At 31.2% G+C, this 13,251-nt stretch overlaps 1 protein-coding gene across 6 annotated transcripts in view; it reads left to right on the top strand.

Annotated features, from left to right (window-relative positions):
• Positions 1-13,251, top strand: part of Taf3 (TBP-associated factor 3) — a 73,914-nt gene that overhangs the window by 19,187 nt on the left and 41,476 nt on the right. For all 6 annotated transcript variants that reach the window (XM_076487818.1, XM_076487817.1, XM_076487819.1 and 3 more), the window contains exon 3: positions 6,325-6,567. In XM_076487818.1, the coding sequence (XP_076343933.1) occupies positions 6,325-6,567 (243 nt within the window). The remainder of the gene's footprint in view (positions 1-6,324; positions 6,568-13,251) is intronic.

Below are 13,251 nucleotides of genomic sequence, written 5' to 3'. Positions count from 1 at the left end.
TTTGTAATACCCATATTGACACAATACATTATTCTGTATTTTAAAAGTGTCTAATTCTTTCCAATATTGACATTGTTAATAACCAATAAAAAGAACAAATTCTACACAGAGTTGAGCAAATTTGTGGTGATTGTTGTTTTAATTGTTAGAAGTAAAAAATGATGATTTGCTGTGAAAGCTGAATGTGTTTGGACTGAAAGATATTGTTCTGAGAATTAATTAAATTTTATTATTGTATTTATAGGTTAGTCAGAAAGCCAGGTAAATTCTTGTAGTTTTTGAACATTCCACTCTATTGTCTGATCTATTTGTATATTCCAAAATGTATTTTTGGACAACCAGCAAAGTGAGACAATAAAAGAAAAAAGGCTTCTAAACTATATATCTTAATGCAAAAGTACTCAAGGCTACAGTAATTGCAAAATTTTTTAGTTATTGTGTTTATTTTTGTATAGTTTTGAACACACTTAACTGAAATATAAATATTGGTAATTTATTAGGTTAGGTAAGAAAAATGGAAAACAAAATTGAATAAACAATTTCTCCTTGAGTAATGCACATGTTGTTTGGATAAATAATTCTGTTGCAATTTGTGGTTACTGTAAGATAAAAAGTGTATATATGATTTTATTTCATATTTTTCAACACCCTTTCATACACAATAGATATATCCTTTGCATGTGTGCTATGAGATGTGCATGTCACTGGCCTTGAGCTACCTAAATTTTACATGTGAAACATGAACTTTGCTGGTTCGATGGCATTACCATTCAATAAAAGCTTTCTACGAGTAGGAGGGCAACACATATTTAGTACTTGCACTCAGCATTGCCTTGTGCAGAAGTGTAGATTTTTCATTTTATGTTGAATTTACTGGAGAACATAGCTTTTGTTTCAAAAGCATTGAGTTTTATAATGAATTCTTAAATAACAGTGACATTGGATTTGTCCTGTGAGCATGATAAAATTATAAACACAGGACCTGCTTCCACTGTGGCTTGTTGAAAATGTTACAACTTTCATACACGTATGCTGGACCTCCTCATACCATCCCTTCAACTTCTTTTGAGAGTGACCAGGAGGATGAGAGATTTGACTAATTATTGTTCCCCATTTGGGTTAGTACCCTTTAAACTGCTTTCTGGGCATGATTTCTCAGTATGTTCCTTTATTTTCTCTTTTGCCTCTGTCTTTTGATTTTTCCCATTCTTTGCTTCCTTTGTCTTTCTTCTTTCACCTGATATTAGGAGTTCATTCTGAGTCCTTTCTTAACCAACTTTGCACTCATAACAACATGCTTCATTCCCATTGTTTTCTTACTTTTTTGTCTTGGCTTGTAGCCATTCTTCCTTTTCTTTTCTTGATTTCCAGTCTTTGAAAGCTTTTGCTTCCTTGGAGATGTAAATACTTGTTTTCTGATTGTCTCTAATGCCCAAATTTTTCATCTCTGCCTTTTTTCCCTGTCTCCTGCATTACATTTTTCCATTCACCTTATGTCAGAAGCACTTTGTCATGCCCCAAAGGGCTTTTTTGGAGATGTTCATTCCCTTCTTTTTAATACCTTGACTCATATCACTTCTTTGTTCTGTCCCTCTTTACTTGGTTCCTCTGCTGTTAGGATGGGATGCACTCCTTACTTATCCACTTTCCTCCATTGTGATTTTAATTTGGTTCATTTTTTATATGGATATCTTTAGTAGTATACCTGATTCACTGGAGACCCAGTCTGAAGCATCCTAGCATCAGTTCTTATTATCTTTCCAAGTTGTTCATTTTTCTCAACATCATCCATCATCTCCTGTTCCTAGACTGAATCAGTCTATCCCTGTACTTCCAACCCAAGCCTCCAGCTCTTTTCTTTCTTCCCAATGTCAGATTTGTTGCTAATCTTATCTATGACTTTCCTTTTGGATTTGGCCATTTGGTGTCTGTATGTCACACTTTGCCAACCTTTGGTGTCAGTTTTCTGCCAACAGAAGAATTTTTCAAATTCTCACTCACTTTTCTCTTCCTACCTCTCTGATATTCCCATTTCCTTTTCTCTCCCCCCCTGCAACCCTATTTACCTTGAAAGTTCCAAGGATGCAGTGAATCTACTGGCTTTTATTTTTCCCTCTTTATGATTTCCAGGGACTGGTGTCTTGTGATCAATCAGTTGTCTCTCAACTAATTTCTTGTCATTTCACAATTCTTGAAAGATAATTTTCTTTTTCTCCAATGTTCTTTTTCATTCAGTCTATGGTCAATGTGTCAGGGATATATAGGAAGGTGCCCTTATAACTTGATTAAAAATGTAAGTAGGTGAGAAAAAAACTGAATAATTGATTATAATGGGCAAAACATAAGAACTTTCACTCATCACCTTCCTGGACTGAGGCTAAAGTTACACTTCTGCATGGATGATTGGCATATACTTCCCCATTTTTGGGAGATGTTCTTTTCTTCTGCAAAAGGTTACTCAACTGGGATAGCTTGTCAAGGTTTCCAGATCTTTTCTTAAGCAAATATAGTATTTAGTACATTAAGGCATTTTCTTCAATTCTCATTTCAGTCTTCCTCAATCTTACCCTCTTTATCTGTAGGCTATGAGATGTATAATAACTAAGGTTTGTGTTTCTAATTTCCATTCAGGTTTATTTGTTTTTGGGGACTCTGGCTACCCTGGAATTATTCATTCCTGTGGAGCATGAACACATGTACTTTCTAGAGTGGATCTTGTGAGACGTTTGCAATTATTCTTGGGATTTGTTATTTTCAATTGTGAATCTCTCTTCTTTTCTCAAGGACTTGTCTTGGTAGCTAGTCCATACCAATATTGTGATTAGTATTTCCTTACTTCCAACCTGACCAGATCTTCATATCTTCACAGATGCTTCATTTTTGAGTTGGGGCACATCTGTGAAGAACGTTATGACTTTTGGCATTTAGATACAGGAGAAGAGTTTATTCCATATCAATGTGCTCAAACTTCTCTTTGTTTCTTGGATAAGATCCCATTTACTTCCTCTTCAGATGTATCAGTTGTTTATGATCCTCTTTGACAACTCCACAGTTGTTTATGTTTTGTTAAGGGGCAAATGCTCCAAGAATGTTTGCTTTGGATCTCCTCTTCTGGGATTATTTCCACTGAATTCAGCTCATGGCCTGACACATTTCAAGGGCTTTGAATCTGGTTGGGGACTACCTCTCTCAGGTGTATTCTATTCTGCCCACAGAGTGTTGCATTCAGCCCTCAGGATTTTCATTGGGTGCACTCTTGGTTGAGCACACTCTTCATAGATACTTTTACCACTCCTCTAAACTTTAACCTTTCTCTCTTCTTATTCCCAAGTCCCTTTCTGTTGGGTTTGGCTGTTGATGCTGTCAGCCAGGACTGTTTTCATCTTTTTCTATATACCAGTTCTTTTGGTGGTGTCTGTATGGCTAGTATAGTCCTGGTTTCCTGTACTTTTCCAGTTGACCTTTAGACTTCCTATTCCTTTACAAATTATTCCCTCTCTATTGCTTCAACCTCATAAATTACTATTTCATCATTTGAGATTTGTCTAATCCACTACCATTAGGGCCAGACTTTTAAATTTCATAACCTTTTAATCCCATTCTTACCATCCTTTTACTTTGTCTGTCTATCAATGGAAATGGTGGATATTTCATTATAGATTTATTTGTGTTTCCCTTCTTTCTGAGTGCCCCACTGTAACATGCCTTTTTGTCTTTTTTATTTGGTTGTTCAATCATGGTTTGTTAATTTCTCCCTTGCTGGATATTGGACAGCCTTGTTCATTGCCATTTATGTTTCCCATTACCATAGGGTTTTTCTTCCTTTATATTCTGTACTCTGTATTAATCCTACCTTATTCACCAACCCTCTTGCTCAACTCCCATGTCTGACTGGAGTCTTAATATGGTATTACATGCTGTTGTGGGTGCTTCTTTTGAGCCATTGGCTTCTTGCCCTCTTTATATTACCTTTATCATAAAATTTTCTTCCTTTAAGTACTTGTGCTCTTGATGTTCCTTCACATTCATTTACTCCTCTGTTCATGTGTGTGTGTTTATCTTATAACAAAGCCACATCAGACTGTCTGCTGTCCTCTGTTCATACCAGTTCTTTCTTCCTGAAACTTGATTTAATTTGGAGGGTGACCATTGTTTCTCTCCTTTCTATCTTCTTTCTGTCTCTTACCTTTATGTTCATACAGACTTAGATGGGTCCCTGTGTTCAGTTTTGGTTGTTCATTTTGGGGTCCTCATCATCACAGTTTCTACACTGGAACCCTCTTCATCCAGGGACCTCTCACCTTCTACCTTATGGGGTGCATCTGTCAGTTCTTCTAGTTGGTTTATTCTTCCCTGGATATTAATGATTGCATGCTTTTTCATATTTTGTCAATCAGATTTAGCACTTGTCTCGTTTTTTCTCCCCATTTTAGCTGAGTGGATGGAACTTGCCTGCTGCTAATTATCTTCATTATCTAACTATTTCATTTTCCACAGAATTTTATCTCCCTGTAGTTGCCATTCTTTAGTCAGTGCATCATCTTTGAAATGGATAAATTTGTTTTGTTTTCTTTTCTTTGCCTTTTCCATCTACCATGATCCTGCTAGATGTCTAGTGTTGTCTACTGGGTAATGATTATTTCCCCAAATCTACAAAAACAAAGAAGAAAAATGTTTAGACCATCCACCTCTAGCTTCACTACAGAGATGGAATCTTGAGACCCAGTCTTGGCTTTCTGTTTATTATATATAAATACCATAGTATACTATATCAGATAACTATTGGCAATTTGTGAAATAGAGGATATGACAGGTTAGCCTAGCAAAGTTGTTATTGTTATTGCCTGCTTTCAAAAATGTTACTTGGATTTTTTATTTAGTTACATAAAAAATACCTTGGATTTGGTCTCATCCTACCTGGTCTTGACTACATCTTTGTTCTACCAGTGCCCACTATGCAAGATCATTGCAGCTATCCTTGTAGTGTACAATATTATTGAGTTTTTCAATCTTGGCCATACTATTTCATAGGTTATCATGAAAAAGCTGGTATTTGGGAAGTAATGAACCACTTTTACAGCTTGCACTTACAAGTTTTTTAAACTTGGGTTTCTTGGTCACACATTGTACTTTCTCTAATAAGACAATTCTTGTAAGCATCTGGTCGAGATCTGAGCATTTTTCCAGGTCTTGTAAAGTATCTCATTTATTGGGCTTAACATTTCTGATGGGTACTCACTTTTTCTGTGGCTGGTTTCTCTACAGCTAGGGTTATGGTTAAAAAAGTAAGAGATAAAATATAAAATTTTACCAAAATAAAAACCATCAGACTGACTCAGTACAAGTTTTATAAATTCACAAACAAATTTTTCTTGAAAAAGTATGTGAATCATACTTCTGAATATCTTTGAATACAATGGATGTGTAAACTCGGTAAGAATTCTTCACTTTTCAATCTTCCCATCGTGTCATGCATAGACCAGGAGATCTCATATAAGTTCAGATTTTCTTTGTTGAAAGTCAAGCTTGGAAGAATGATTTTCTTCTGAGTATACTTAGGTCTGTTCTTTATATAAAGCTGCTCCCATTTTATCTTTGAATCCAGATCTTCAAATATTTGTGGTTTTGGCTTCTATTTCAAATCTGCTTAACCACATGTTACTTTTCTGTCTTATACCTTGTCTCATCGTAACCATCTCCAGTTCTCACCTCCTTTTCTGACTACTGATATTTCAAAAATAAGCCTACTTGATATGAATTTCATAAATATTTTTTGAACCCACATCCCCACAATACATGGTTTATCATTTCAACTGGAACTGTGAAAATGTGACTTAGTGATAAAGAATTTTGTTTAAGTTCTTTTGACATATGCTTATTAAGTCATTTGGAGTGTGGGAGAGTGAAGAATTCTGGAAAGTTTGGGAATGTTTTATGTTGCATCAAGGATGTTCTGATTTTTGAGTCACATGATTATATATGTAAAAATGGCTGATATAGGTAGAGAAAGCACTATGTAGAGGAGCTAACAATATTTTGATCTTCTTCAGTCAAAACGTTGTTTGCTTTTATACATAGTGCTTTCTCTATCCATACCAGCCATTTTTACATGTATAACTTTCTCTGCAAGTGGGTTTTCTCATCACCACAGATTATTTGAGTCACATGGTTGGTGGCAGTGTGGCACAAATAAAGGTTACAAAGGTTAAAGGTTTTAAAGGCAAGTTCCTGTTTGTAATTTATTTTAATTAAAATTGTAACAGTTTTAAAAACATGAAGTTTTATTTTGTGATTTTGACATAATTTGTTCCTTAAAAATTCTAGATGGAAGAACTGAAACTAACTTGGATGACTTGGGACTTTCTTTCAAAAGTAAAGGAGTGTCACTGAGTGAACTTGAAGAATACATTAATAATGTTGAACCTGTTCCTTATGCTTACAAGTACCCATGTTTTGTTGTGCCTAATCCTTCCAAACTTCAGTTTCATAAAACTACAAACAAAGAGCTTCTTAATCGACCAGAATGGGTGGACAAACATCTTCCTCCAATGCATCTAGAACCTGATGGTATGTATCTTTAAACTTTTATAGCTGTAGTGTGGAATATCTTTTATGTACTGTGGATTTTGCCTTGTCAGATTCTGTGAATTAAGCTAAGCAGGGAACTAAAATATAGTGGCATGTGTCACTTTTAACAAGTTAATGAAATTTAATTAAAACTATATGATTGAAAAATTATTTATTTACTTAATGTAGTTATCAGATGTTCAGCAAGATGAATTTGTTCAGAAAAACTTTAACCTTTCCATGTTGGTACCCTTTTCTTTGTATGTCACAATTATCCTGTAGAGTTATATTGAAAAATTATTTAAACTACTTTGTTATCAATGTACACAAATGAAATGGCATCAAAATGTAGATAATAAATCAAATTTAATATAAATTTTAAGGTTTTAATTTTATAAGGAGATATTTTTTTTTTAAATTCACCCTTCTCCTCAATCCTAAGAATTGTGACACTTATTCTCTAGGTCTTTCCTTTTCTCTGATGTAAATTACTCATTATGAAATAGTTATTGCTCTGGCAAAGCATAGTTTTTATTGCATTCAATCTTATTTGTTTATGGAGCTAAAAAATCAGACCATGTCCACCTGTCATATCTTCTCTTTCACAAATTATCAGTAGCTCTTTCTGGTGTTTAATACTGTAATATTTATTATCAGTAGCTCTTTCTGGTGTTTAATACTGTAATATTTATTATCAGTAGCTCTTTCTGGTGTTTAATACTGTAATATTTATTATCAGTAGCTCTTTCTGGTGTTTAATACTGTAATATTTATTATCAGTAGCTCTTTCTGGTGTTTAATACTGTAATATTTATTATCAGTAGCTCTTTCTGGTGTTTAATACTGTAATATTTATTATCAGTAGCTCTTTCTGGTGTTTAATACTGTAATATTTATTATCAGTAGCTCTTTCTGGTGTTTAATATTGTAATATTTATTATCAGTAGCTCTTTCTGGTGTTTAATACTGTAATATTTATTATCAGTAGCTCTTTCTGGTGTTTAATACTGTAATATTTATTATCAGTAGCTCTTTCTGGTGTTTAATATTGTAATATTTATTATCAGTAGCTCTTTCTGGTGTTTAATATTGTAATATTTATTATCAGTAGCTCTTTCTGGTGTTTAATATTGTAATATTTATTATCAGTAGCTCTTTCTGGTGTTTAATATTGTAATATTTATTATCAGTAGCTCTTTCTGGTGTTTAATATTGTAATATTTATTATCAGTAGCTCTTTCTGGTGTTTAATATTGTAATATTTATTATCAGTAGCTCTTTCTGGTGTTTAATACTGTAATATTTATTATCAGTAGCTCTTTCTGGTGTTTAATACTGTAATATTTATTATCAGTAGCTCTTTCTGGTGTTTAATATTGTAATATTTATTATCAGTAGCTCTTTCTGGTGTTTAATATTGTAATATTTATTATCAGTAGCTCTTTCTGGTGTTTAATACTGTAATATTTATTATCAGTAGCTCTTTCTGGTGTTTAATACTGTAATATTTATTATCAGTAGCTCTTTCTGGTGTTTAATATTGTAATATTTATTATCAGTAGCTCTTTCTGGTGTTTAATACTGTAATATTTATTATCAGTAGCTCTTTCTGGTGTTTAATATTGTAATATTTATTATCAGTAGCTCTTTCTGGTGTTTAATACTGTAATATTTATTATCAGTAGCTCTTTCTGGTGTTTAATATTGTAATATTTATTATCAGTAGCTCTTTCTGGTGTTTAATACTGTAATATTTATTATCAGTAGCTCTTTCTGGTGTTTAATATTGTAATATTTATTATCAGTAGCTCTTTCTGGTGTTTAATATTGTAATATTTATTATCAGTAGCTCTTTCTGGTGTTTAATACTGTAATATTTATTATCAGTAGCTCTTTCTGGTGTTTAATATTGTAATATTTATTATCAGTAGCTCTTTCTGGTGTTTAATACTGTAATATTTATTATCAGTAGCTCTTTCTGGTGTTTAATACTGTAATATTTATTATCAGTAGCTCTTTCTGGTGTTTAATATTGAAATATTTATTATCAGTAGCTCTTTCTGGTGTTTAATATTGTAATATTTATTATCAGTAGCTCTTTCTGGTGTTTAATACTGTAATATTTATTATCAGTAGCTCTTTCTGGTGTTTAATACTGTAATATTTATTATCAGTAGCTCTTTCTGGTGTTTAATATTGTAATATTTATTATCAGTAGCTCTTTCTGGTGTTTAATATTGTAATATTTATTATCAGTAGCTCTTTCTGGTGTTTAATACTGTAATATTTATTATCAGTAGCTCTTTCTGGTGTTTAATATTGTAATATTTATTATCAGTAGCTCTTTCTGGTGTTTAATACTGTAATATTTATTATCAGTAGCTCTTTCTGGTGTTTAATATTGTAATATTTATTATCAGTAGCTCTTTCTGGTGTTTAATATTGTAATATTTATTATCAGTAGCTCTTTCTGGTGTTTAATATTGTAATATTTATTATCAGTAGCTCTTTCTGGTGTTTAATATTGTAATATTTATTATCAGTAGCTCTTTCTGGTGTTTAATATTGTAATATTTATTATCAGTAGCTCTTTCTGGTGTTTAATATTGTAATATTTATTATCAGTAGCTCTTTCTGGTGTTTAATACTGTAATATTTATTATCAGTAGCTCTTTCTGGTGTTTAATACTGTAATATTTATTATCAGTAGCTCTTTCTGGTGTTTAATATTGTAATATTTATTATCAGTAGCTCTTTCTGGTGTTTAATATTGTAATATTTATTATCAGTAGCTCTTTCTGGTGTTTAATACTGTAATATTTATTATCAGTAGCTCTTTCTGGTGTTTAATATTGTAATATTTATTATCAGTAGCTCTTTCTGGTGTTTAATATTGTAATATTTATTACCAATACGAAGCCATAGTTTTAACTTATGAAATGACGTATCATATTACATTGCTTTCACTACAGAGAATTTTACTTTCTTTCAGTTCAAAATTTTATTCCTTTGGGAAACGTGAACATGTTTAGTTAAATTTTGAATGGCTCTTATCAGATAGTTAGAAAGCCAGAAAAATTATTATAGTTACAGGACATTATTTGTTTAATATGTATTTTTAGGTGTATTATTCAATAAAATAAAATTTATTTAGTGTAGTAGAATCATTATTATAAAAAGTAGGCTTATTTCATTGACAGCCAGAAGCAAAATATATGAGGACCGAGATAATTGCTCTATTTCTTGTTTTCCTTGTATAGCCTATTTATTATTATAAAAGCAACTACAGTATAAAAAAATAAACTTATTAGGTTAGGTTATGTAAGATAATGAAAAATTAAAAATTCTTCACAAGGTATGATGGTGATCAGTTTGAGCATTACATAATTCAATATTATAATGTAAGCCACACATTTGCTGAATGATTTACAATTTATATGGTTGGATAATATTTGAACTCAAAATATTTTTTTAGTGCAGAAGGAAGTTATTTTGTATTCAAAAATTTTCATAGTATAAATCTGTATCTTTGTAGATTAATTTATAGTGATTCTGAATCAGTTATTTTTACCTGAAGTATGAAGCAAATTATTAAATAAAAACTTTTAGTTAAGATACAAATTGATGTATGTGGACATTAGTGCTAAGTTTTCTGGGTAGAAAAATCTCACCAGGAGAGCAAGATTTTGATTTGTGGTCTGTTGCAATAGGGTTAAAAAACTAAAGTTATCAGTACTATGCAGAAAAGCTTAGAGTATGTATATGTGTTATATTGTAAGTAGTACTGTCAGTAATTGTTCATGACATGATTGTTTTAAAAGTATATGTAAAGTCAAAATATCTTTAGTTATTTTCTCAGTTATAGTATAGTTAAAATAGGAGTTGCTAAGTTTATACAACAATTTCTTATGTTAATTGACAATGCCACAAGATTAATTTTGTGCTGTTGTAAGTATATTGCACATATTTTCTCTTGTTGTTACTACTTTTTGTATTACTGTTCAGTACCTTGCTGTGAGATGTGTATCATTTAACATAGCAGTGAACAGAGACTATGAAATATTGTTTAAGAAATTATTAATACATTACTGCAAATAAATTATATTTAGTATAATAATATTAACAGTAACTACATTGTCAGTTTGGCAAAGCTAGTTTTGGCACAGAAGAGGATTTACAACAAATGAAAATAAGGTAATCATAGAATAAAGAGTGATATTTTATAGACATTCCTGTGCCAGTGACATTTGTTTCAAATTAAAATTACACATATTGTTTGTGTCTACTTTATGATATTATTTCAAAATTTTATACCTAACAGGTTATGGACATAGATGTATTATTTGCTAACTTCATAATAATATTTTTTATGAATTGGAACATTCCTCTCAAATTATTGTATGTTTCTTACTTTTAATGTGAAACTTATTTTATTTTGTTCGACTAAATGTTTAGAGAGCTTTTATGATAAAATTTCTTACTTCTATTGTAAACTTCAATTTTTGTGTGGGACCCAGTAATGCTTTTTATCAACAAATGGAAAATTGCTTAGCAGATAGTTTGTTGTCAGACAGAAGCATTTAGTGGATAAATATACTAATTGTCATTTCTCCTTCATCTAGGTATGAGTGCACTACAATATCATGAGATACTGCTATCTCTTACAAGCCATCTCCTATATTATTGATTTGATAAATAGAGCTTAGGTCATGATATGTGGGTAATCCTAAATTTAGGTCTTTCTGTTTACCTTATTGCTGTATCACACTTTTTTCAGTTTTGTTTACTGGAATCTTATAAAATTTTTCTTACAGGTGAACTGATTTTTTTCTTCCTTTGTGGTTGCTTAATTTTTGAATTCATGAATTGATATTTATTTATCTCAGTCAGACTTTCATCTTGATCTAATGTCATATTGTGGTTGTAGTTGTGTTAATTAGTTTTTGTTTACCTTCTAGGTTTTGAATGTTTTTTTTCTCAAAAGTTTGGTGATTCTTCTTTTTGGAATACACTTTTATCTAGGACTAATTTATCTCACCTGAACTCATGTCTTCCTTTTTTATACACTAGAATATTTTTATTCAGTTACAGTGAGAATGTGTTTAATCATCATATACATTTTTCATCTTTAGGTGCTCATTTAATTCGTCACGTGATGTTTTTGAGACCTTTAGGATATGTATTTTGCATTATCAAAATGTCAGTTTCTTAGTATGTTTCTGTTCTCCTAATATGTATCATATTTTATGGTTGTCCATATTGTACTGCTGCTTTTCGAGTTTATCCGAGGCATGTGGTAGTTTTCCACTTCTTTTTGTATTGCTGTATTTCAAGTTTCTTTCATAATATTACATCTTCTTTCTTGATCCTTATTTGAAATATTTAATAGACAATTTCTCATTTTATACCATCCCTTTTTTTTTTAAAAAAAAAGATTACTTTGTCTTTTTGTTGTTATTCGTATCTGGACTTGTTTAGTAGACATTGTCTGTTCTCATTTGATATGTTCTTTTTTATCTTTTAATTTAGGTGTTCATAGTGTTCTGGTAGATCAAAGTGTTACATACTTTTAAATTAAGAAGTCAGTGGAGATCATGTTGGACAGCCATTGATATTTTATTGCAGTTTGTATTATGTTTTCATAAAATTTGGAATTTGGTGATAGAGTATTTTGACCTTTAAATCTAAATATCAGTAATATGATAATCATGCAATTTTACTACATGACCAAATCACATACAAGTTATATTTTGACACTGTTATACCTGTCTTCCTTTTGTTTTTGGTCTTTTGTTTTTATGCTTTATTTTGATATATGTGTGTGTGTGTGTGTGATTTCATTCCTCAGTCATCAACATCTTTGGCTTTTAATTATCTTTGTTATCTTAAAATTGATTGGTAAAATTCCAAAATGATCAGTTTTCAAGTCTGATCATTTCATTTTCCTCTCCATTAAAATGTGTTTCAAAACTCTAAGGATCATTCAATGTCAAATCATACAGGTTTTGGAAAATTTTCCAGATAACCCCCTTAAAATGCTTTGAAAAAATTCACGTGTGCTCATTTACCTATATAATGAAAAATTGCCAAAGATTAGATCAATATCTCTAATAGTTTCTGATTTACAGCCCTGTAAAATTTAGTTAATTTTTTTGTATTTTTGGCAAATTCATTTTTGGGCAACTTTGTCTCCTTAAAGCTGCAAGAGTAATGGTGGTAGAAGGCTGAAATTTGCTACACTGACTGACTTAATCTCACAGAATTCAAAAATGGTCTCAAACCAAGTTTATCTCTCTTAGGATTCTCATAGTGAGGCTATAAAATCACCTGAAAACCCAAAATCGTAAAAAAACACTGGTTTATTTAATAAGCCATAGCTCCAAGACTAAATATGATACAAAGCTGAATTTTGTTTTCAAATTTCCTATAACATATCAGTTGATAAATCAGCAATTGTTGTAATTAAAAGTCTATTAGATCTTCTGTAAAAAAATGTAGTTGCATGTAACTTTTTATGATTTAGCTAAAAATAGCCCTACTTCAGGCTACAGTTTGACTATGTCACCAGTTATTCAGCCTTTTCAGATTTTTACCATATATTCTTACATCTCTGAATATGATCTGGAAAAAAAATCAGGGTGGTGTTCAACTTACGTTTTGAGTTATAATTTTTTAAAGTATCCT

Source organism: Tachypleus tridentatus, chromosome 2 (genome assembly GCF_004210375.1).
Source record: "Tachypleus tridentatus isolate NWPU-2018 chromosome 2, ASM421037v1, whole genome shotgun sequence".
Lineage (NCBI taxonomy): Eukaryota > Metazoa > Arthropoda > Merostomata > Xiphosura > Limulidae > Tachypleus > Tachypleus tridentatus.
This window is presented reverse-complemented; position numbering and strand designations above follow the sequence as displayed.